Raw genomic sequence first — 24,668 nt, 5'->3', positions numbered from 1 at the left:
GAGTATGGGAGGGGGAGGGGAAAGAGGAAGACCGGAAGTATATCCGGGGGAGTGGAAATACGGGAGGAAAGGCTCAGGTCCGGACATCTAGAGCGACCGCTCTGCTACGCGTCTCGTTGGTTCCGGAGGTCCCTGTGGCCGTGGGAAATGCTGGCGCGCGCGGCGCGGGGAACTGGGGCCCTTTTGCTGAAGGTGAGTTCGAGGCATCCTTTTCTAAGGATCAGGCCAGAGATCACCTGGGTCTTCAACTGGGAATGGGCCAGATTCTAAGTTTGGAGAGAGAACTGAGGTCGGAGGTTATGGTACTCACATGAGTCCCTCTCCGAGAACCCTTTAGGGTCGTGGTTTAGGAACTTGACTCCCAGACGGGCGCCGAGAGGGGCGGGCTGCCTGGCAGGCTGGGCCTCTGCAAATCCTCTTCTTCCTTTCAGGGCTCCGTCCAGGCTTCTGCCCGCGCTCCGCGCCGCGCCTCCTCTGGATTGCCCCGAAACACCGTGGTCCTGTTTGTGCCACAGCAGGAGGCCTGGGTGGTGGAGCGAATGGGCCGATTCCACCGGATCCTGGAGCCTGTGAGAACCTCTTCTGCCCACCACGGGCCAGCCTGAATCCCAATTCCCTCACGACACGGGGGGATGGGGTGAGACCTTGGTGGGGCCTGCCTTCGCCTTTGGCTTCTAACACCCTAGACCAAACCCGGCAGGGCCCAGATTGTTGACCGTCATACCCATCTTACCACCTTTTCCTATTGCCCTAGCATCCCACAGGCCCCATGTTGGGAATCTCTTCTGTTCACCCTCTCAGTTCCACCTGTCTGCATGGAGAAGGCTACTCTGCTGGCTCCTGTTCCCTTAATTTTCCCTTCCAAAGATCCAGCCTGACATTCCTACGCTTACCTTCCTATCTATCAGTGTCATCCCAAGTCTTCTGTTTTCTGGGCAGAATCTATATTGATTGCCTGCCCACTCCAGGCCTAGCTTGGATTCCAACCCTACAGTCCCACGTCCTTCTGAAGACCTGTGACTCCTCTTCCCAGGGCTTGAATATCCTCATCCCTGTGTTAGACCGGATCCGATATGTGCAGAGTCTCAAGGAAATTGTCATCAACGTGCCTGAGCAGTCTGCTGTGACACTTGGTGAGGGGTGCGGGGTGACACGGGTTCTTTGAGGCTGTTAGGCCATGGTGGCAGGAGAAAGAGCTCATTGGAACCCAGGGGCCTGACCTTCTTTCTCTCCTGCTCCCCCACCTACAGACAATGTAACTCTGCAAATTGATGGAGTCCTTTACCTCCGCATCATGGACCCCTACAAGGTATCTACCTTTGCAGCTCCTGAGTTGCTCTCCTTCCTAAAATCCTGCCCCAAACCACTTACAGTCTCCATGCCCCTTGCAGGCAAGCTATGGTGTGGAAGACCCTGAGTATGCTGTCACCCAGCTAGCTCAGACAACCATGAGATCAGAGCTCGGCAAACTCTCTCTGGACAAAGTCTTCCGGGTAAGGGGATCTGAGCCAGAGTTAGGGTTTGAGGACTCATACCTGGCACTCAGTCCTTTCTGGGATCAGTCTCGGGACCTTCTTCACCTAGCCTCCTGATAGGTGAGTTGAGGCCATGGAGCTTCCACCTCTCGTCCTCCAGGAGCGGGAGTCCCTCAATGCTAGCATCGTGGATGCCATCAACCAGGCTGCTGACTGCTGGGGCATCCGCTGCCTCCGTTATGAGATCAAGGATATCCATGTACCACCCCGGGTGAAGGAGTCCATGCAGATGCAGGTGGACAACGGGGGGAGTGGGGAAGAGTACTTCAGGAGACTCCAGTTGCATGGGAAACCTGGACCCCCTTCCTTACTGAAATGGGTCCAACTGCAGATTGGTGTCAGGTCTTTTACTCTGATTTCTCATTGCTTGGGGCTTCTAGGTGGAAGCAGAGCGGCGGAAACGGGCCACAGTTCTAGAGTCTGAGGGGACTCGAGAGTCAGCCATCAACGTGGCAGAGGGAAAGAAGCAGGCACAGATCCTGGCCTCCGAGGCAGAAAAGGCTGAACAAATAAATCAGGCAGCAGGTCAGCAGAGGGTAGAGGCTGAGGGATGAACAGGGTGTGGGTCTTTGAAGGTTGGTAAGGACAGAAGCTTTGGGGTACCCTGACTTCATAGATCAAGGTCTGTCTCTTTTTTTCTTTCAGGAGAGGCCAGTGCAGTTCTGGCCAAGGCCAAGGCTAAAGCTGAAGCTATTCGCATCCTGGCTGCAGCTCTGACACAACATGTGAGAGGCTCCTGGGTGGGAGTAGGGACGGGATTTGGCAATAGAAGGGGTTCTCTCTTCTACCCTGGGGGAAATTCTTGCTTTTTTTGGTTCCATTGAGCTGCATTCCGTGATCTCTTGTATTGTGATTTGCATGTCCTCTTTCTAGGAACCTGATTTCTCTCTACTTTCTTCCTTCCTTCCCCTCCACGTCTGTGATCTCTGATTTTTATCCTTCTTGTGGCCACAGAACGGAGATGCAGCAGCTTCGCTGACTGTGGCCGAGCAGTACGTCAGCGCGTTCTCTAAACTGGCCAAGGACTCCAACACCATCCTGCTGCCCTCCAACCCCGGCGACGTCACCAGTATGGTGGCTCAGGTTAGAGTGCCCTGAGGACCCAGCACAGCACCAGTGCCAGAGACCAAGACCGTCCCGCCACCATCGTCACTTCCACCATAGAGACTTTTAGAGTGCCCTGAGACCTACACCTCTCTTCGTCCCCTGAATGAGACATTCCACTCATCCCTGATGGAAGGAAACCCCTTGAGACATCCTTTTTTTTGCAGATACCTGTATTAGCATTTTGAGGGTGACCCTGCGCTGGGAATGTGTAACATTCCTAGAACAGACTCCAAAACTTTTAAGACTGAGGCTTAAGAGAGAGAAAGGGAAAACAAGTTTACTGGCCCCAGCTCTCCCTTCTTCCTTTGAACCACTGGTGTGTTGGGCTGTGCCTCCTGCCACGTGTCCTGATGGCTGTCTCTCTGACCCTCTCCTCAGGCCATGGGTGTGTATGGGGCCCTCACCAAAGCCCCGGTACCGGAAGCCCAGGACTCAGTCTCCAGCAGGAGCAGCAGAGATGTCCGGAGCACAGATGCGAGTCTTGATGAGGAACTTGATCGAGTCAAGCTGAGTTAATGGAGCTGGGCTTGGGCAGGGAGGTGGGGGACAGGGAAGCAGCACTGCCAGACTCTGGCTCTAGCCTCCCTGCCAAGATTTTGGTTATTATTTTTTTATTTGAACTTTAATCATGTAATAAACTGGCCAATGGCAAACTGAAACTGTCCTCTTTGCTTGGGGAATGAAGTTGGGAAAGTCACCAGTGTTTTCCTTGGATGACTTCTGCCAATCTCCAGTCCTGTCAGGTCTTGGGAACAGATTCCTCCATGAATAAGAATGAACCTCGTGTCAGTCATCCTGCCTGTCTTCAGGAGAAGCTGTGGGATATAGTGGAAGGATTAAGCCATATGTCTACCAAACTGCCAGCTGGGGAGAGTAGTCCCCCCTCTTGCTAAGTGTGGGGCTGTGAATTTAAGCAAGTGTTGGGGTTTTATTAAAGGGAAACAGGACTGCCCTGGTAGAGTTGTGCTGCCTAATGCTCATCTGGTCCTCGGGGACTGAGGACACTCATTCGTTCATTCAAAGACATTGAATCATGTCTACCATGTGCCAAGCTCAATGTTAGACATAGGTTACAAAAGAACCCAAACCCAGTCATCCCTGTTTTCACAGGAAGCAGACTGAGGTACAAAGTGATGCGTGTTGAGGTGGAGGAAAGTTCTGGCTGAGGGATCCTGTGGGGAGGAGCATGTCACTGTGGGCAGCAAGGTTACTAACCCTGCCACTTGGCTCAGGCTGGAAAAACTGATGGACTCATCAGATGATGGTTTGGGACTAAGATATGCAAAGACCCATGGCTCCAGAGAAATTAGAACATTCAGAGTTGTTTCTTGTGGCTGAAGGGTGGGGTATTGAGGGATGTGACTGTGTGGCAAAGCCCAAATCTCAGGGAGATAGGGTCCTGAAAGCTTGGACTTTATCGAGGGGAGGCTGATGCATAGGCGTGAAGGGTTTTTTCCCCTTCCCATGAAGAATTTTAAGACGATTAAGGTAATCAGTGTTTTAGATAGAGCTGCCCTGCTGCTATGTGGTCAGGGGATCTGAAAGAGAGATGGGAGGCTGGAAGGACAGTAAGAGGGCTGCCTCAGTGGTCCTAGAGGGTGAACAGAGAAGGGGCTTTGGGGATGAAGGCAGAGGGATATTTCAAAATATTTCTGAATTAGAATTTATGTATCCATTTAATAACTGCTTATTGAATCCTAACTATACGCCAGGAATAGAGGATACAGTAATAAAATTTCCTACTGTCAATGAACTTACATTCTATTTGGAGGGGACAAATCGTTAATAAGATGCTGATGAGTTGTGCTACAGAGGAAATTAAAGGAAGGGAGATGGGGAACTTGATGGGGCTGTAACATTAAGTAGCGTGTTGCAGGAAGCCTCACTGATGGTGTATTTAAGCTTAGACATGGAGATGAGGGGAAGACACACCTGGCCATCTGGGAGTAAAGCTAACAGGAGATTGCAGACACACCTAAGGCAGACAGTGGCTGCCTTACTGGGGAGAGCTAGGCGCTACAGTGGATGGGACAGAGTTCGGGAAATAAAGGGCAGCTAGATGAATCAGATAAAGAGGTGGGGAGAGGGTATGTAGATTGCTAGGGCCACTAAAATCATTTGGGCTCAACTCTGAGATGAGAAACCACTGGAGAGGTTTTCTGTTTTGTTTTAAATGGTAGTTTTTCTGAGATAATTCACATACACTGCAATTCACCTGCTTCATGTGTGAATTCAATAATGTGTAATATGTTCATACGTCGTGCAACTGTCACAGTCGAACATTGTCATCACTGCTCTCCCATTCCCACCCTGCCACAAAACCCGGTGCCCATCAGCAGTCATTCCTCTCTCCCCTGGGCCCTAGACAACCACTAATTTACTTTCTGTGTCTGTAGCTTTATGTATTCTTATAAATGGAAAAATACATGCTAGTTTGTGATAGGTTTTTTCCTACTTAGCATGTTTTTAAGGTTCGTTCATGTAGCAGCATGTAACCACTTGTAATACTTTATCTCTCTTTTTTTTAATTGGCAAACAATATTCTATTGTATAGATATAACATATTTTGTTCATCCATTCATCAGTGAAGGCCATTTGGGATGTTTTCACCTTTTGGCTATTATGATAAGGCTACTGTGAACCTTCATGTGCACGTTTTTGTGTGGCCACATGTTTTTCATTTCCCTTGGGTATATACCTACAAGCGGAATTGTTGGGTTATATGGTAAGTCAAACTGCCAAACTTTTCAAAAGCTGATGTACCGTTTTACAATTCCAACAGCAGTTGGACCATTCAGTTCAGTTCAGTTCAGTTTAGTCGCTCAGTCATGTCCGACTCTTTGCGACCCCATGAATCGCAGCACGCCAGGCCTCCCTGTCCATCACCAACTCCCGGAGTTCACTCAGACTCACGTCCATCAAGTCAGCGATGCCATCCAGCCATCTCATCCTCTGTCGTCCCCTTCTCCTCCTGCCCCCAATCCCTCCCAGCATCAGAGTCTTTTCCAATAAGTCAACTCTTTGCATGAGGTGGCCAAAGTACTGGAGTTTCAGCTTTAGCATCATTCCTTCCAAAGAAATCCCAGGGCTGATCTCCTTCAGAATGGACTGGTTGGATCTCCTTGCAGTCCAAGGGACTCTCGAGTCTTCTCCAACACCACAGTTCAAAAGCATCAATTCTTCGGCGCTCAGCTTTCTTCACAGTCCAACTCTCACATCCATACATGACAGGTATGACCTAAATCAAATCCCTTATGATTATACAGTGGAAGTGAGAAACAGATTTAAGGGACTAGATCTGATAGATAGAGTGCCTGATGAACTATGGACGGAGGTTTGTAACATTGTACAGGAGACAGGGATCAAGACCATCCCCAAGAAAAAGAAATGCAAAAAAGCAAAATGACTGTCTGAGGAGGCCTTACAAATAGCTGTGCAAAGTAAAGGAGAAAAGAAAAGATATACCCATTTGAATGCAGAGTTCCAAAGAATAACAACAAGAGATAAGAAAGCCTTCCTCAGCAATCAATGGAAAGAAATAGAGGAAAATAATAGAATAGGAAAGACTAGAGATCTCTTCAAGAAAATTAGAGATACCAAGGGAACATTTCATGCAAAGATGGGCTCGATAAAGGACAGAAATGGTATGGACCTAACAGAAGCAGAAGATACTAAGAAGTGGCAAGAAAACACAGAAAAACTACAAAAAAGATCTTCACAACCCAGATAATCACAATGGTGTGATCACTCACCTAGAACCAGACATCCTGGAATGTGAAGTCAAGTGAGCCTTAGGCAGTATCACTATGAACAAAGCTAGTAGAGGTGATGGAATTCCAGTTGAATTATTTCAAATCCTAAAAGATGATGCTCTGAAAGTGCTGCACTCAATATGCCAGCAAATTTGGAAAACTCAGCAGTGGCCACAGGACTGGAAAAGGTCAGTTTTCATTCCAATCCCAAAGAAAGGCAATGCCAAAGAATGCTCAAACTACCGCACAATTGCACTCATCTCACACACTAGTAAAATAATGCTCAAAATTCTCCAAGCCAGGCTTCAGCAATACATGAACTGTGAACTTCCAGATGTCCAAGCTGGATTTAGAAAAGGCAGAGGAACCAGAGATCAAATTGCCAACATCTGCTGGATCATCGAAAAAACAATAGAGTTCCAGAAAAACACCTATTTCTGCTTTATTGACTATGCAAAAGCCTTTGACTATGTGGATCACAATAAACTGTGGAAAATTCTGAAAGAGATGGGCATACCAGACCACCTGACCTCCCTCTTGAGAAACCTGTATGGAGGTCAGGAAGCAACAGTTAGAACTGGACATGGAACAACAGACTACTTCCAAATAGGAAAAGGAGTACATCAAGGCTGTATATTGTCACCCTGCTTATTTAACTTATATGCAGAGTACATCATGAGAAACACTGGGCTGGAAGAAGCACAAGCTGGAATCAAGATTGCCGGGAGAAATATCAATAACCTCAGATATGCAGATGACACCACCCTTATGGCAGAAAGTGAAGAGGAACTAAAGAGCCTCTTGATGAAAGTGAAAGAGGAGAGTGAAAAAGCTGGCTTAAAGCTCAACATTCAGAAAACGAAGATCATGGCATGTGGTCCCATCACTTCATGGCAAATAGATGGGGAAAAAGTGAGAACAGTGGCTGACTTTATTTTTGGGGGCTCCAAAATCACTGCAGATGGTGACTGCAGCCATGAAATTAAAAGACGCTTACTCCTTGGAAGCAAAGTCATGACCAACCTAGACAGCATATTAAAAAGCAGAGATATTACTTTGTCAACAAAGATCCATCTAGCCAAAGCTATGGTTTTTCCGGTAGTCGTATGGATGTGAGAGTTGGACTATAAAGAAAGCTGAGCCCCGAAGAATTGATGCTTTTGAACTGTGGTGTTGGAGAAGACTCCTGAGAGTCCCTTGGACTGCAAGGAGATCCAACCAGTCCATCCTAAAGGAGATCAGTCCTGGGTGTTCATTGGAAGGACTGATGTTGAAGCTGAAACTCCAATATTTTGGCCACCTGATGCGAAGAGCTGACTCATTTGAAAAGACCCTGATGCTGGCAAAGATTGAAGGAGGAGAAGGGGACAACAGAGGATGACATGGTTAGATGGCATCACCAACTCAATGGACATGAATTCAGGTAAACTCCAGGAGTTGGTGATGGACAGGGAGGCCTGGCGTGCTGCGGTTCACAGGGTTGCAAAGAGTTGGACACGACTGAGCAGCTGAACTGAATTGAACTGAACTGAACTTTCTTCACACCCATACCAATACTTGTTATAGCTATCCTCCTGGGTTTGAAGTGATATCTCCAACATTTTGCTGATGGCTAATGATATTGAGCATCTTCTAATGTGTTAATTGGTCATTCACCTATCTTCTTTGGAGAAATGTCTATTCAGATCCTTTGCTCAATTTTGAATTGATTGTCTTTTTATTAATGAGTTGTAAGATTCAGTGAAAAACTTGGGAAGGATGAATAATAAAAGCTATCGTTTGGAGTCAGCTTGGCAAAAAAGGAGAAATAAATATTATCCCTATTTTACAGACGAGATAATGTCCAATAATGATAATCAGTGGCAGAGCTAGGTTTCAAGCTAAGTTTGGCTTCAGAAGCCTAGATCTTAGTCTTAACCAAGAATGGACAGTGGTTCCCTCAACTCTTCTAGCTTAATGCCTTGCCCCGGATTCTAAATTACTATAATCTCCCATTAAACTCCTCAGGCCACCCGGCGTTCCTTGCCGAACTTCCTCGGAGGCGCCAGCAGATGGCGACGAAGACCCCTGGGGGGGTCGCTCTACCCGTCGCACGCACCTCTGTGGTGCCGGGCCGCAGGCGCCGTCGCTGCACTTCCGGGCGCCATTCAAGGTGAGGCAGGGGCTCCCCAAACACCCTTACTCTTGCTTTTCCCAGAAATTAGGGACCCGTCTACCCCACTCACAGAGCTTGAAGTCTGGCGGGCCCAGTACCCGGTCAAGGTGTCCAGCCGGAGGCCGGACAGCCATCGGAGGAGGCAGAGTCATCTGGACGTCTGGGTCCCAGCGAGGCCCAACCGCCTTAAGACCTCGCGCTTCTGCCCTGCTCAGCCGGGTCGCGCTTTTCGTCTGGCTATCCTGGGTGTCCGGAAGCGGAGTACGACTCCTAAGTCCCCGCCAGGCGGCGCCGTCAGCCTGGCCTGGATTCCCCTGCGGCTGTGAGCCTTGGCCACCCCAGGGGTGTTGAAATTGGCGAGCAGAGAGGAGAAGCGGGCTGTCGGAAAGCAGTCTACCACTTGGAATAAGTTTTCCCCTGGATTGTGTTTTCCATCATTAAGATCTCTTGAAGTACATATACAAATTCTTATGCTCCACCCTCAAAGATCCTGATTCCGGGGATCTCGGGTGACGTTTTTTATTTAATTTTACTTTTGGCTGCCCTGGGTCTTCCTTGCTTTGCGTGGGCTTTCTCTCCTTGGAGTGAGTAGGGGCTGCCCTTCCTTGCAGTGCCTGGTCTCATTGTGGTGGCTTCTCTCGTTAGGGAGCACTGGGCTCTAGAGTTCAGGCTCAGGAGTTGTGGTGCACGGGTGTGTGGAATCTCCCCCGACCAGGGATCCCACCCGTGTCCCCTGTGTTGACACGTGGATTCTTAAGCACTGGACCATCAAGGAAGTCTGAAAGTCAGCACTTTTAAAACACCCACTCCAGGTTGATGCTGGTAGTCTGCACACCTCACTTTCAGAAACTCTCATGTAACTGATGGAGTGGAACACTACATTGGGTTGGCTATGGGACTCTTTATCTTCAGGAGAGCTTCCAAGAGGAAGTGATTCTAACAGGGCTTTGTACTGAGAGACTAGAATATCTACTGGTTCTTTGCCTCACAGTTATGAATTCCCTCTCCTGCCACTACCAGGATGCAGAAGATTTCAGTGCTGCTTTTCCTGGCCTGGGTGAGCTTCCTCTTCTACGCCGGCATTGCTCTCTTCACCAGTGGCTTCCTGCTCACCCGTTGGGAGCTCACCAACCATAGCAGCTGTCAAGAGCCCCCAGGCCCTGGAGCCCTGCCATGGGGGGGCCGAGGGGAACCCGGGGCCTGCTGGATGGCTTCCCGATTCTCTCGGCTCGTGTTGGTGGTGATAGATGCTCTGCGATTTGACTTTGCCCAGCCCCAGCGCTCACCTGTTTCTGGGGAGCCTCCTGTCTCCCTGCCTTTCCTGGGTAAAATGGGCTTCTTGCAGAGACTCCTGGAAAGTCAGCCCCACCATGCCAGGCTCTACCAAGCCAAAGCTGACCCCCCGACCACCACCATGCAGCGCCTCAAGGCCTTAACCACCGGCTCACTGCCTACCTTTGTTGATGCTGGCAGTAATTTTGCCAGCAGCGCCATAGTGGAAGATAATCTCATTAAGCAGCTTTCCAGTGCAGGTTAGTCCTCTTTGGAGGCCAGGAGTACCTTGGCAAATTTCTTTAGAAGTCAGAGAATCAGAACTTTGGGTGCCCAGCTGCATGTTTGACTAGCTAGTACAGGAAGGAGAAAGAGACCACAGCCCTGCTTGCAGGGAGCACAGGTGCAGGCTGTGTCCTGGCGTTTCTAATCTGCATGGGGTATTGATTTTACTTTTGGGGAGCTCTTGGTCAAGGGGCATGGGAGAGATGAAGAGTTGTGGGTCTGGTATCCTCACAAAGTGTGGAGGAGAAAGAATCCAGGCTCTGTCCACTCATTGACTGGGAAAAAGCAAGATGCACCCAGGAAAAACAGAGCAGCCAAGATAGAGCCAGGGTCTGAGGACTAGCAGAGCCTTTTATAGGAACAAGTAGTAAGAGATCTGGGTGGAGTATTGTTAGGGAAAGCTTCCTGGTAGAAAGTGGTAGGCCTCAAAGGATAAAGAGTTGTTGAATGAACTGCTGTGCCTTAGAGTGCACGGTTGGGAATTCTGATAGATCTTTAAAAGGCCTCTCCTCTTCCTCCTCCCCTGACTCCTGTGTCCCTGCAGGAAGACGTGTGGTCTTCATGGGAGATGAAACCTGGAATGATCTTTTCCCTGGAGTTTTCTCCCAAGCTTTATTCTTCCCATCCTTCAATGTCAGAGACCTAGAGACAGTGGACAATGGCATCATGAAACACCTCTATCCAACCAGTGAGCACGGGGTCCCGGGCAGGCCTGACCAAGACTGGGCGGTGGGGAGGGCTGTGTTAGTTACAGATTCTGAACCTACCATGGATGCAGTGGCCTGGGCCTGTGTTCTTGGACATGGGAACATCAGAGCCTGGCTGGGGTTGAAGAGTGAGCCTTAATCCCATGTGCTTAGGTTCTCTCCTTCACAGTGGACAGTGACGAATGGGACGTGCTGATTACTCACTTCCTGGGTGTGGATCACTGTGGCCACAAGCATGACCCTTACCATCCTGAAATGGCTAAGAAACTTACCCAAATGGATAAAATGATCCAGTGAGTGTGGGATTTTGGCTGGGGGAGTGGGTTTGTGTCTGAGATGATATGTGGTCCCAAAAGAAAAAAATCCTTATTTGGGGTTCCTTTCTTGGTTGAATTCTGTCTTTAGGCCTTTCTCTGACACTAGTGGTATCATCCATTTTGAGTAACTCAGTGTGTGGTTTCGGGCAGTAGGGTTGGCGCTAAAGAAGTGTCTTTTTGCCAGATGTCTAGGCCCCACTAATGGAGTTATGGCTGGGGGTAAATGGGCCCCTGAAAAAAATATTTATCTCTCCCTACCTCCTGACACATTTCTTGATCCCCCCAGGGGACTTGTGAAGCGTCTGAAGAACGACACACTGCTGGTGGTGACTGGGGACCATGGGATGACCATCAGTGGGAACCATGGAGGAGAGAGTGAGCTGGAAACCTCAGCTGCACTTTTTCTATATAGTCCCAGAGCTCTCTTCCCCAGTGCTCCTGCAGAGGTAAGACCTGAGATGTGCTTTGTGTGGTTTCCTGCTATTAACTTGCATCGTGATCATAGCATTCTTGTGGATCCCTCCATTTTAATCCCCCAAATTCATGACCTTGGGTATCCTCCACTCTTGTTTCCTGCCTAAGTCCCCTATGTCTTCCACTCCAAACACTGATCTTACTCTTTTTTTTTTTTTGGCTGCTCTACATGGCATGAGGAATCTTAGTTTACTGACCAAGGATTGAACCTATTCTCCCTGCAGTAGAATCACAGAGTCTTAACCACTGGGCCAGGAAGTCCCCAGACTTCACCTCTTTGGTGAACCCGTTGACCCCTGTCCCTGTTCTCTAGGAGCCAGAGATAATTCCTCAAATCAACCTTGTGCCTACGCTGGCCCTGCTGCTGGGCCTGCCCATCCCATTTGGAAACATCGGGGAGGTGATAGCTGAGGTGTTCTCAGAGATCGAAGACTCCCAGCCTCGCTTCTCCGCTCTGGCCCAAGCCTCAGCTCTGCATCTCAATGCCCAGCAGGTAAGTAATGGGCTGGGCTTCCAGGTGACAGAGTTAAGTTGGGCGTGGGAGAATCATAATGACCCACTTGATTATCCCTTGTTCAGTCTTAATCACACATTCCATAGCCATGTCCTCCTTCTCCCTCTGTCCTAGAGAGATTTTGGGATCCTGATTTCCAGGTACTCTCTTTGGTAGTATCTATCTTTGCCTGTGTCCCAATTTATGTCTCTGAGCTTCTCCCATTGGCCTCTGATCTTTTTTGCCAGGTGTCCCGATTTATTCACACCTACTCAGCCACTGCTCAGGACCTTCAAGTTCAGGAGCTGCATCGATTGCAGAAGCTCTTCTCCAAGGCTTCTGCTGACTACCAGCGACTTCTGCAGAGCCCCCAGGGGGCTGAGGCAGCGCTCCAAACTGTGATTCCTGAGCTGCAGCAGTTCCTGCGGGGAGTTCGGGCCATGTGCATTGAGTCTTGGGCTCGTTTTTCTCTGGTCCGCATGGCAGGGGGTGCTGCTCTTCTGGCTGCTACCTGCTTTCTTTGCCTACTGGTATCCCAGTGGGCAGCATCCCCAGCCTTCTATTTCGGCCCTCTCCTAAAACCCACAGCCTCGGGTCTGAGTGGCGCCATGGTGTGTGCTGGACTCCTGGCATCTACTGGGCTGAAGCTGGATTCCGTGGTTCTAGGGGCCATGGCTGCAGTGGGCTCACTCCTGCCTTTTCTGTGGAAAGCTTGGGCGAGCTGGGGATCGAAAAGGTCCCTGGCCTCTCTCCTTCCCATGCCCGGGCCAGTCCTGTTACTCCTGCTCATTCGCTTTGCTGGTTTCTTCTCCGATAGCTATATTATAACCGAGGCCAGGGTTGCCCCCTTCCTTTTGATCTCACTCATCTTGCTCCTGGTTGCCCAGCTTCACTGGGAGGGCAAGCTGCTGCCACCTAAGCTACTCTCGATACCTCGCCTTGGCTTTTTGACTCCAACAGGTCCCCCGCAATACAGTGCCATGCATGCCCTGGGACTTGGAGTTGGGTTGCTTTTATGTATAAGGCTAGCTGGACTTTTTTATCGCTGCCATGAAGAGACACCTGTTTGTAGCTCCTCTCCCTTGCTGAGTCCCTTGCGATCCACAGTGGATGGTCGAACCAAGAATTTGTGGTATGGAGCTTGTGTCGGGGCGCTGGTGGCCCTGTTAGCCTCTGTGCGGCTGTGGCTTCGCTGCTATGGTAATCTCAAGAGCCCTGAGCCCCCTGTGCTCTTTGTGCGCTGGGGGCTGCCCCTAATGGGACTGGGCACTGCTGCCTACTGGGCATTGGCATCAGGGGCAGATGAAGCACCCCCACGTCTCCGGGCCCTGGTCTCTGGGGCGTCAGTTTTGTTGCCTCGGGCTGTGGCAGGGTTGGCCGCTTCAGGGCTCGTGCTGCTGCTCTGGAGGCCTGTGACAGTGCTGGTGAAGGCCACAACAGGTGCTCCAAGGACCAGGACTGTCCTCACTCCCTTCTCAGGTCCCCCCACTTCTCAGGCTGACCTGGATTATGTGGTTCCTCAAATCTACCGACACATACAAGAGGAGTTCCGGGGCCGGCTAGAGAGGACCAAATCTCAGGGTCTGCTGACGGTGGCTGCCTATCAGTTGGGGAGCGTCTACTCAGCTGCTGTGGTCACGGCCCTTACCCTCTTGGCCTTCCCACTTCTGCTATTGCATGCAGAGCGCATTAGTCTTGTGTTCCTGCTTCTGTTTCTGCAGAGCTTCCTTCTCCTGCATCTGCTTGCTGCCGGGATACCCATCACCACCCCTGGTAAATACATGTCTCAGTCCTGATTCATCCACGGACAGTAGGGATGTAAGTTCGGCCCCTCTTATCTTTAGGGAGGTGTTGCTCCTCAGGATCTTCACCTTGATACAGGGTCTCACACCCCCCAGTCAAGAGGGTCTTCCTAATGTCTTCTCTCTTATCTACTGTAGCCAACTGAACCCTCACATTGATTTTCAGGGCCAGCAGAATTCATGGAGAAGATAGACACACAGTACTCTAATACTCAGTTTTTATGGAAATGCTGCATCCTCATGAGTGCATTTCCTGATTTTCCAGTGATAAGAGATAGTGAACTGTGTGTATATGAGAGAAAGAAGTTGACCACAGATTAGAGCAGTGGGGCTTTGTGCCAGGGAGGGAATTAGAATAACAGAGTGTTGATTATTAGAAGGTTGGGGTATTGGGGATGCATGTATGTAGGAGACTTAGCACTGAGGTGGTAGTTGTGTGTGATCTCAGGGCAGTGGGCTGTGGGGTAGGGAGTGGGACATGACTGACTGTAAAGAGGCATATCTGTTCCCCCAGGTCCTTTTACTGTGTCGTGGCATGCAGTTTTTGCATGGGCCCTCATGGCCTCACAGACCTTCTATACCACCGGCCACCAGCCTGTCTTTTCAGCTATCCAATGGCATGCAGCCTTCGTGGGAGTCTCAGAGAGTCGTGACTTTACCTGGCTGTCTGCTTTCCTGGTGGGAGCCAACACCTTTGCCTCCCATATTCTCTTTGCAGGTACTTCCTCATTCCTCCCTTGCTTCCACTGTGGCTTTGTGGAAGGAAAGGAAGCCCCTGCATTTGAGTAGGGAAAGATCATTTTGTTAGATCTTTGGCACCCCTTGGCCTGTGCTGATTGGAGGCTGAGCCAGCTAGAGTACTTGGGGGACAGGGTGACCTGGCCCATGAGTCTTCCCTTGATTCTAGTCCTGCCTTTCTCCGAGGCAGTAGGTTGCCCGTTGCTCCTGCTCTGGCCCTTTCTGTGTGAAAATCAAGGATCCCAGAAGAGGCGGCAGCCCCCAGGAAATGAAGCTGAGGCCAGAGTCGGGCCTGAGGAGGAGCAGGAGCCACGGATGGAGATGCGGCTCCGGGATGCACCTCACCACTTCAGTGCAGCACTGCTGCAGCTGGGCCTCAAGTACCTCTTTGTCCTTGGTATTCAGGTGGGTGAAAGGGACAGATCATGGAGTTAGTGATCTTTTCACATGTGTGGACATCACCTTCTTTCACACTTTGCCAAAACCCTAGGAGAGAGCCTTGATTGAGGCTCAGATAAGTGAAGTGATTGCTCAAAGGCCAGTGACCTCAAATGGAAATACTGAGACTTGAACCTGGGTCTGCATCCTAGTCTTAGATTGTTTCCTCTCTACAGGCTAGATCTGGACTTGGTGGTTGCATTTGGGGATTACTCCATTGGACAGACTGAAAAAGCTGAGGTGATGGTTAGCATTCTTTCCCAAGCTGTGATAATTAATCTTCCTTTCCTTCAGAGGCAGAGTGTATGACTCTGACATTCCCTCCACCCTGAGAAGCCGAGCCTGAGTGTTAAGAGACACAGATGAATAGTGCTTGTCCACGGTCACACTGCAAGTCATAGTAGGGCCAAGGAAAGAGTTAGGTTTCCTAACTCTTAGCCCAGAGTTCTTTCCACTGACAGGTATTGCTTTCCTTCCCCTTCCATTCTTCACAGGGGTCTACAGCAACTCTCTACTTGACCCACTTCCTGCTCCCCTTCCCAAATAACTTGACCCCTCCTCTCTTCCCTCAGATTCTGGCCTGTGTCTTGGCAGCCTCCATCCTCCGCAGGCATCTCTTGGTCTGGAAGGTGTTTGCCCCCAAGTGAGTGGATTTTCTTGAGAAATGTTGCTGTGGGGAGGGTGAACTTTGGACTAAACAGTGAACATCCAAATGGACAAGGTTTTGCCTCAGTGGGGAAAAGACTCTAGATCTACTGTTTGTGTCCTTTGAGATTCTCTACCTTTCTTTGCAGGTTCATTTTTGAGGCCATGGGCTTCATTGTGAGCAGCGTGGGACTTTGTCTAGGCATAGCTTTGGTGATGCGAGTAGATGGTGCTGTGAGCTCCTGGTTCAGGCAGTTAGTTCTGACCCAGCAGAAAGCTGGAGAACAATCTAGCCTGGTCTATACGGGTGCTGGATCATCTGCAAGAAAGGCTCAGCCACACCTCTTACCACCATGCAGCCAGGACCTACTGGCATCTGGGACTTCATTATTTTATAATTCAAGATCATAGTAGAGCCTAATTCCTGACTCCTGCATTGGATACATCTGAGCGACTGAGGGGCTGTCTCCAAAGTGGAATAAAATAATAATGTAAATATATGTGTCTGAGGTATGGGGAAGCCCTGACTGTCCTGTAGGAGATATGAAGAAGTTCTGTCTCCCTTATTCAGATACAGATGGGATCAGCTGTCTTATGCAGACCTGGCTGCATCTAAGACCCTTTGAAAAGTGGTTGGAGTTGTCTGAATTCACTTCTCCCAACTCTTTGCAAATCCCTACTGTTATTCCACCTGCCATTTCCCTTTGCCATGGGATGTATTTTACTAAATTCTTTTGCTTTGGCCGATAACAGAGCCGCATCATGGGGCACCGACTCACTATGAAGCCCCAGTAGTGCTGTGTCTCCTCCTCGACGTGTACTCTCACTTCAGAACACTCTGCCCTTCTCTCCTGTGGAGGCCTCCCTGGATCAGACCTACTTTCCCATCTAACACACCTTGTCCCATTGATTATTCCTGACTTGGGGCCAAAACCGTATGAATCTGAAGATCCTCAGATGTCTCCAGTGCCCCTCTATGTTGTGTTGATGTGCTGGCATGAAATCCTCATGGAAATGTCCAGCAAAAAAATGGGAAGCAGTTTCTGAGAAGAGTCAGGACTGGGGTTTGAAGTTTGAGGGTGCCCAGAACAGGAAGAGATGTGACCACTTGAAGAGATGAGGTATATGATTTGCAAATAATTTCTCCCACTTTGTGACTTTTTTCTTTGAATTTTCTTGTATTTATTTTCTATTGAGAAATCATCTCTGAATTTTCCCCCCCAGTTTTATTGAGATATAATTGACATCACTGTATAAGGTGTACAGCATAATGGTTTGATTTACATCTTTGATGGTGTCTTTGTGGCAGAGAGGTTTTAATTTTGATCGAGTCCAGATAATCCATTTTGAGTTGACTTTGTAGATGGCAAGGGTTGCAGTTTGTTTCTTCTTTGCATATGGAGCTCCAGTTCTGTTCCCTCCATTTGTTGAAAGGATTGGGCAAGTACATTTGAGCAGGGTGCACAAGCATGGGGCTGCACTGCCAGCTAGTCGGACTGCATGCGGTTGAACAGACTGGTGAGCATGTTGGTGCTTCATGGTGATAGATGTGCTGATTACCAAGGGTCTCCGTCTCCAGTCAGTTCTTATTTATTTATTTATTTAACTTATGGCTATGCTAGGTCTTTGGTGCTGCACCTAAAATTTCTCTAGTTGACGGGAGCAGGGGCTACTACTCTTCCTTGTGGTGGGCTGGCTTCTCCTTGGGTGACTTCTCTTGTTGAAGCTGGCAGAATCAGTAGTTGTGGCTCCTGGGCTTAGTTGCCCCGAGGCATGTGGGATCCTCCAACGTCAGGAATCGAACCGTGATCCCTGCAATGGGGATCTCAACTACTGGACCACCAGGAAGTCCTGGTCAGTTCTTTTTGAAGAGACTTCTGGGGCTGGAGTTTTCCTGGCGGCTCCCACTGGTACTACAACTCCCAGCATGCATAGGGCGGGTCAGCCTGCCGCGGCGGGGGAAGTTCCCGGCCGATGGGGGCCTTTAGCTGGGAGGGAAGGACTTCGCCGCGGGTTCCGGGTGTTGAGGTCAACTTCCCAAGGTTTTGGCAACCTCGATGGCTGAACAGCGGGACGGCGAGCCCTACGACCTCCCCAGTCAGACACGCCTCCGGTCTCTGGCCCGTCTCTGCCTCCCTTTCTGGTCTGGCCTCTTGTTTCTTCTTCCAATTTCCCGCGAGGAGTAAGTAACCCTTGAAGACGACCAACCGCCGCCTAGCATTTTGCCAACTGGGCCAACCAGAAGCGCGGGTAGAAAAGGCGGAGGTGGAATCCCCGCCAAGCAGGGGAGAGTCCGTTTCTCCCGGAAACGGTAGGCCGTCCAGATTGGAACCCCGCGAACAGCAAAGGATTCTTGGCCGGGGGCAGAAGTGCACGAAACCTTTCTTCCTTGCTCAGTGGGGGCTTCAGGCTTACCCTTCAGCAGCCCCCTTCAGGTGTCTGGCCCCAGCCTTGGCTATCATGGCTCACCAGACTCCTCTGGGCTCTTCAGCCTCACACGTCAGCTTCCTGGACCTGTGGAGGGAAAAGAATGACCAGCTAGTTCGACAGGCCAAGGTAACGCTGTTGCTGGGACCCTTGCTTTGCAACCCCCAGATACCAGGAAAAGGGTATGCAGTGGATTTACTCTGGCCAGTGGGTAGGGGCTGAGCTTGACCTCCCCTAAAGAACCAGAAATGGCTGGAGAATGAAACCCCTTGCCACAGCTGCAAGGAAAGTACTATTACCCCATCCTACATTTGACAGGTTGCTCAGGAGTCAAGTCTGCCTCTGAGGCGACAGCAGTTGGCTCAGGATGCACTGGAAGGGCTCAGGAGACTCCTCTGTAGTCTGCGGGGTAAGTAGGGCCCTCCCTAGGATGGTCACTCCTGCCCTCCACATCCAGAGACCAGTCCCTCTTCTGCATGTCTAGAATTGAAGTGATTACTCAGGGGGTAAGTCCTGTTTAAGACACAGACAGGACTGGAATGGAATCATCATTGTACAGGTGAATCTCTTCCTTACGCACACAGAAGCGTGTGAAGAAGTGATTTCCAAGACGGTCTATTTGGAAAACATTCTGGCTGTTCCATTACACACACACACACACACACACACACACACACACGGAAGCATTTGAGGAAACAGTTTCCAAGATGGCCTATTTGGAAAACATTGTGGCCGTTCTATAATCTACCAGAGAACCAGAGTGGGTTCTTTATTGAGGACATTTTGGTTGGGGTGGGGTGATCTCTTTCACCTGAGAGTGGTCTGTGAGATCAGCATTTTTTGCTCCAGGGCTCCCTGCGACTGTTTCTGTTCTGCCTTTGGAACTGACTGTCATCTGCAACTTTATCACCCTGAGGGCAAACCTGGCGCAGGGTTTCACTGAGGACCTGGCACAGGATATCCAGCAGGGCCTAGAGAGAGGTGAGGGCCAGAGATTGCCTTCCGTGCCCCTGCCAGCCTCAGTCTGGGCTTAAGTTCTTGCAGGGGGGATAGGAACAACATAATCTGTCACCTCCACAGAGATGCCCTTCTTTGATCCTCCATGTGTTCCTCAGACCAGGAGCACCTTTGTGACCTTTGGGCTCCTGCAGAGAAGGAAAGCTAGAGATGAGGTTGCACCTCAGCTCTATGTGTGTGTACACTCTACAGTGCTGGAGACGCAGGGGCAGCTGGGAGCCAGGCTGGAACATGGGCTCCGGGGGCTGTGGGACTCCGCCCTCCGTGTTTCCTCCCTTCTGCCGGAGCTGCTCCCTGCCCTTCACCACCTTGCCGGCCTGCAAGCTGCCCTCTGGCTGACCACTAACCGTCTTGGGGACCTGACCTTGCTGCTGCAGACCCTGACTGTTAGCCAGGTAATTCAGATAGTGATCTGGATCTAAGGGTCTCTTTCCTCCTCCCACCCTTCCTAGCTGCAGTATCATTATTATGTGCTGGAAAGGCTGCTGGGTTGGTGTTCAGAAGACCCCGGTTCTCTCAGGACTCTTAAGTGACCTTGCTCTGATTTGTTCCTCATTGGAGGGATTTTCTTGGGAGCTTGATTATCTTGGGTAGAATTAGGGCTCTCGTGACCTTGCTGAAGTCACTTCCCTGCTTCAGTCTTTGCGTCAGTAACCCAAACATGGTCCCTGCTCTGTGTCCTCGTGGACTTATCCTGAGTGAGAAGGCTCATTAAGATTATCACTGCCCCCGATTTTTCTTCCTACCTGTATCCTTTCCCCACAGCTATTAATCTCTTAGAAATGAGGGAACAAGAATCAAGAGGATCCTTGAGTTTAAAGTCCAGTCAGGGCAGACTGAGATAGAGAGGGGGTAGTTAAAAGCCTAGAACCTCTCATCATCCTTCTTCCCCAGAGCAGAGTCTCTGAGGATATGCTGCTGCTTCTGAAAACTTGGAGACCCCCAGCTGAGGAGTCAGATGCTCCGCTGACCCTGCAGGATGCCCGAGGCTTGAGGGATGTCCTTCTGACAGCATTTGCCTATCGTCAAGGCCAGTTAACAATCTGACTTGTCCCTTCCTCTCCACTTCCTGTCTTAAGAAGTCCTCTGGGCTCATGTCTTTTCTGTCCTGTACCATTCAGCTTGGTGGAACTTCTTTGTGCTCTTCTTCCCCATCAGGCCCGCTTGCCCTGTTGGCCTCTCTAAGCTCACAGCCTGCTTGCCCACAGGCCTCCAGGAGCTGATCACAGGGAGCTTGCCCAAGGCACTGAGCAGCCTGCATGAAGCAGCCTCAGGTCTGTGCCCACGGTCTCTGTTGGTCCAGGTATACACAGCCCTGGGGACCTGTCTTCGTAAGATGGTAAAGACCGTCCTAGCATGAGTTGGAGAAACCACAGTTTTCTACTTTGTGAGGGTAGCTGAGGCTTGTGTCCTTTGTGTCCTTTCTGCCCCCTAGGGCAGTCCACAGAGAGCTCTGCTGTACTTGGTTGCAGCCCTGAAAGAGGGATCAACCTGGGGTCCCCCTCTTCTGGAGGCCTCCAGGCTATATCAGCAACTGGGGAACATAGCAGCGGAGATTGAGAGTCTGGAGCTGCTGGTTGAGGTAAGGAACTATGCCAGGCGAAGATGCAGGAAATGCTGAGATGCTTGTGCTTGTGTGACTAGTCAAGGTTTAAGTAGAAGGATATATAGTTCCTGGAGATTATAGAGACTTTCTTCTTTTTGTTAGGCTTTGAGTATCACTCGTATCCCTGAAGCCCGTCAGCTTCTCATTGAGGTAGAGTTATTACTCCCACAACCTGACCCAGCCTCACCCCTTCACTGTGGCACACAGAGCCAGGCCAAGTACCTGCTAGCAAGCCGATGCCTACAGACAGGAAGGTGAGGTTCCATCTTGCTCACCTGAGCTCCCCTTCCCACTTCTGATGCCTCCCCTGTGGTGTGACTCTGCTTCTGTTCTTGCAAGTTGAGAGGATAAATAAATCAGGAGTGGGACACGGGTCCCCACGATCAGCTTCCTGCCTTGCTGCTGGACCTGAGCTGAGGACTCTTTTCCCTGTCACTAATCTCCTGTATCTTGAAAACTCTATAAAGTCTTCTCCCAGATCCAGTCTGTAAATAGTGTAGATCCATACTGAGCCAATGTTGGAGTCCCACACCTCACCCTTCCCTCACCCCAGGGCCCTTAGCTAAGAGCTTTTGGAGGGCCCTGCTATGGCCTAAAGTGAGGCTCGTGGGTTATGACTCTTCAGGGCAGCGGATGCTGCAGAACATTACCTGGACCTGCTCGCCCTGTTGCTGGATGGCTCAGAGCCAAAGGTGGGTATGCCACGTTTCTAAGTAGTGGGGTGGGAGAGTTGGAGTTTCCTTTGGAGTAGAGCAGGAGTGCTTTTTTCTGACTTTTCCTCTGCTCTTTTTTTTGTCCATTCTGGGAGACCAGACTGGGAAGGTTCCCAGAGCAAGGGAGATCCAGGGCAGCAAGCAGTGGATGGTCCCTGCATGGTACTAGAGCCTGGTGATGATACTAGAGCCTTGGAGGTAGTGGTTCATGTCTCCTCAAGACACTGCATTGCATTCTCTTCCCACCCCAGTTCTCCCCACCACCTTGCCCCCCAGGGCCCTGTGTGCCTGAGTTGTTTTTGGAGGCAGCAGCAGCGTTGATCCAGGCAGGCCGAGCCCAGGATGCTTTGACCGTATGTGAGGAGCTGCTTAGCCGCACATCATTTCTGCTTCCCAAGAGGCCTCGGCTGTGGGAAGATGCCAGAAGAAGAACCAAAGAGTCACCACACTGCTCACACTGGGTCTCTGCTACCCATCTGCTTCAGGGCCAAGCTTGGGTGCAACTGGGGGCCCAAAAGGAGGCAATTAGTGAATATAGTCGGTGAGTCCAGGAAGCCAACCAGGACCCTAGGGGAAATGTGGAGGGATAATTTTGTAACTGGGACCTGAGTTGGTAAGCTCTATTCTTAATCTACTCACCCCAGAGTTTCTGAGGTTAACTCTTCTTTATCCCTGCTCTCTATCCCACTTCAGGTGTCTTGAGCTGATCTTCCGGGCCACACCTAAGGATAAAGAACAAGGTGAGCTAGACTTAGTTTTTCTGTGGTGGTGGTGGTTTCCTTTCCATGTGTCCTAGCCCACCAAGAGATTTAAGAGAAAGGGACTCCAAACACAAGAGATACGGCATTGAGGTTTTGGGGACGGTCTGGCTGGAAACAAATGTCTTGATTTTTGGAGAGGTCCCCAGGGCCTGCTTCCAGCTGTGAGCAGGGGTGTACGTCTGATATGGCACTACAACAGCTTCAGACAGCTGCCCTGATTAGTCGTGGACTGGAATGGGTGGCCCTTGGCCAGGATACCAAAGCCCTACAGGACTTCCTTCTCAGTGTGCAGATGTGCCCAGGTATGTACATATGCAGGCATGAGCTATGCACAGATGTGTAAGGACAGAGAGGGCCATGGGGGAGGTACTTGGGGATTAGTGTAAGAGTGATGTTCTTTGATTGGAGGGGTGAATGGGATTGTGCCTGTATATATGTAGGGATACATAACAGTTGTGCAGACATATGCAAGACATACAAGCATGTGTGAAGGCCTCCCAGGAGTTCTCTAGGCTTCCTAATGTCTTCAGACACAAAACCATACCTGTGCTGAGAGTATGTTGGGCAGGAGCAGGGTCAGCTGAGCCCTTTGTCCTGGGCAGGGAGTACCCAGGGTTAGGCATTGTTGGCAGTGATGTACCCCTGACTCCATGTAGGCAAAACACATCACTGCTCTAGGCCTTAGTTTCCCCTTTTATAAAATGATGTTAAGTCTGTGTCAAGTTCTAAGGCCCTGTGCTCTGGGGTGGGGCTACAGGTAATCAAGATGCTTCCTATCACCTGCTTCAGACTCTGAGGAGGCTGGATCGGAGGGATGAGGCCACTGCTCTCTGGCGGAGGCTGGAGGCCCAAACTGAGTTGCCACAGGAGAATACTGCATGGTGAGGTTAAGGGGGCAGCTGGCTTTTAGAGTCCTTAGGCCTATTGGGGGTGGTGGTGAATCAAGGGAGTGAATGGCTATTCAGTCTTCTGCCTATCCTCCCTTAGACATCACCCTTTTTGCTTTCAGGTCCCTCCCCCTGTACTTAGAAATCTGTTTGGGCTGGATCCGTCCCCCTGACCGTGAAACCCTTCGTGAGGAATTTCAGACATCGGGAGCCTTGTGACCTGTAGCTGCCATGTTTCAAAGAACCAGAACTGGGGCCTCAGTGGGCCATCTGTGGGGAGGGCTTTCTGCCATCCCATCCTTGGGAAATGTGGCTGGAGCTGATCATTCCAGTATATGTCTGGCATTGGAGAGGTTGATGGTAGTCCTGCAAAATTTGGTCTGGTTACTGCTATTCCAGAGAAGTCCTGCTTCCACCAACAAGGCATTGACTTGCTCGTATCCTGTTTCCCTTTTCATGTGTTGAGTAAAATTTCATATCTATCTGTTGTCTGCCTACTACATATACTTGGGTGGGAAGGCTCACAGCTTTCTGATTCAGTTGAGTGCTGGTTGTCCATGATACCCTCTCCCAACATCATCTACCTTATGAGCCTCGAGAAAGGGCTAAGGGAATCCTTACTCAAGAAGCAGTGCCTTTAATCCTTGTTACCTGAAAGCAAAAATTCTTAGAGGAGAGAATTTCCCACCCCCACCCTAATCCCAAATTTGGATTTCCACTGTTTGAGTCAAATATGTCTGTGTCAATAGCGGGTGAAGGGTGAATGCAGTCAACGGGCCCCCAAAGCTGCAGACTGAATATGGTTAGGGCTACCTGGTGATTTGGACATGAACTTGAGCAAACTCTGGGAGATAGTAAAAGACAGGAAAGACCAGCGCACTGCAGTCTGTGGGGTTGCAGAGTCGGACACGAGTTAGCAATTTAACAGCAACAACCTGGCATTTTGGGCCCAAGGACTTCCAAGACTCAGTGTACAATTTTCTTGCTGCCTTGAGCTCTGTTGAATCTGCTGTGTGTTCTGTAGCTGCCTTTTGACTCCTTTCTGGACTTGAGTCCACTGCCTCCTTTAGCCATGAATATTAATAGCCAGTGGAAAGGAAGCATGTATCTCCAAGTCCCGAGAAACTGTAAAGCCTATGGGATTACGATTACCAAAGGGTGTAATGACGATAGGGTAGAGTGGATTAAGAGCTGGGGTGTTAGAGTCCAGAATAAAGGTGGTTGGAGCCGGCGCCCTGAAGGAGCAAGGAGAGGGGTTAGAGTGGATACTCAGGTTTTGGTAGAAGACGGGTGTGTAGTTTATCAATACAACTGGACTAGGCTAATATAAGGGTTCAATCCATTGTGCCAGGTTTTTCTAGTAGGGTAAACTCAGGAGCCAATGAACTGGAGCCAAGTGGGAGAGTCTGCCTCCCAGGGATAAAGGCTCTCCTTTCGCCAGTCGATCTGGCCCTGTTCTTTTCGTTGATTGGTCGGAAATCCCAATCCGTCGAGGAAGCGAAGCGTTGCGGCCAATTGACGTGGCGTTACTAGGCGT

At 50.2% G+C, this 24,668-nt stretch overlaps 3 protein-coding genes across 13 annotated transcripts; all 3 read left to right on the top strand.

Annotated features, from left to right (window-relative positions):
* The first annotated feature begins 34 nt into the window (after positions 1–34).
* Positions 35–3,301, top strand: STOML2 (stomatin like 2). Its single transcript, XM_055578440.1, has 10 exons — positions 35–192; positions 432–569; positions 1,034–1,133; positions 1,251–1,309; positions 1,392–1,493; positions 1,636–1,770; positions 1,916–2,060; positions 2,181–2,260; positions 2,490–2,618; positions 3,021–3,301. Exons 1-10 carry the CDS (start codon positions 148–150, stop codon positions 3,156–3,158), a joined length of 1,071 nt encoding a protein of 356 aa, XP_055434415.1. The 5' UTR covers positions 35–147; the 3' UTR covers positions 3,159–3,301.
* A 5,164-nt stretch (positions 3,302–8,465) lies between these two features.
* PIGO (phosphatidylinositol glycan anchor biosynthesis class O) lies at positions 8,466–16,142 on the top strand. 6 transcript variants are annotated; one of them, XM_055578435.1, is made up of 11 exons: positions 8,466–8,546; positions 9,570–10,081; positions 10,651–10,794; positions 10,983–11,106; positions 11,417–11,576; positions 11,918–12,097; positions 12,346–13,870; positions 14,414–14,617; positions 14,828–15,042; positions 15,648–15,718; positions 15,870–16,142. In XM_055578435.1, exons 2-11 carry the CDS (start codon positions 9,571–9,573, stop codon positions 16,129–16,131), a joined length of 3,396 nt encoding a protein of 1,131 aa, XP_055434410.1. In that variant the 5' UTR covers positions 8,466–8,546; position 9,570; the 3' UTR covers positions 16,132–16,142. The 6 variants fall into 6 exon arrangements, 5 of the variants coding, with proteins under 5 accessions (XP_055434410.1, XP_055434408.1, XP_055434411.1 ...); XM_055578433.1 differs by having other exon boundaries at positions 8,474–8,546; positions 9,541–10,081; XR_008713684.1 differs by adding an exon at positions 15,370–15,536 and having other exon boundaries at positions 8,516–10,081; positions 15,870–15,930.
* A 2,007-nt stretch (positions 16,143–18,149) lies between these two features.
* Positions 18,150–23,611, top strand: FANCG (FA complementation group G). 6 transcript variants are annotated; one of them, XR_008713685.1, is made up of 14 exons: positions 18,150–18,276; positions 18,466–18,556; positions 18,997–19,128; positions 19,357–19,559; positions 20,059–20,194; positions 20,373–20,503; positions 20,600–20,746; positions 20,873–21,024; positions 21,396–21,462; positions 21,735–22,024; positions 22,177–22,223; positions 22,391–22,546; positions 23,034–23,125; positions 23,254–23,611. XR_008713685.1 is itself a non-coding variant. In XM_055578438.1 (14 exons), exons 1-14 carry the CDS (start codon positions 18,181–18,183, stop codon positions 23,348–23,350), a joined length of 1,869 nt encoding a protein of 622 aa, XP_055434413.1. In that variant the 5' UTR covers positions 18,150–18,180; the 3' UTR covers positions 23,351–23,611. The 6 variants fall into 6 exon arrangements, 2 of the variants coding, with proteins under 2 accessions (XP_055434413.1, XP_055434414.1); XM_055578438.1 differs by having other exon boundaries at positions 23,002–23,125; XR_008713688.1 differs by lacking the exon at positions 22,391–22,546.
* Positions 23,612–24,668: the final 1,057 nt, after the last annotated feature.

This window comes from Bubalus kerabau, chromosome 4 (genome assembly GCF_029407905.1).
Source record: "Bubalus kerabau isolate K-KA32 ecotype Philippines breed swamp buffalo chromosome 4, PCC_UOA_SB_1v2, whole genome shotgun sequence".
Classification (NCBI taxonomy): domain Eukaryota; kingdom Metazoa; phylum Chordata; class Mammalia; order Artiodactyla; family Bovidae; genus Bubalus; species Bubalus kerabau.
Note: the sequence above shows the minus strand (reverse complement) of the source record. Positions and strands in the feature narration are given on the sequence as shown.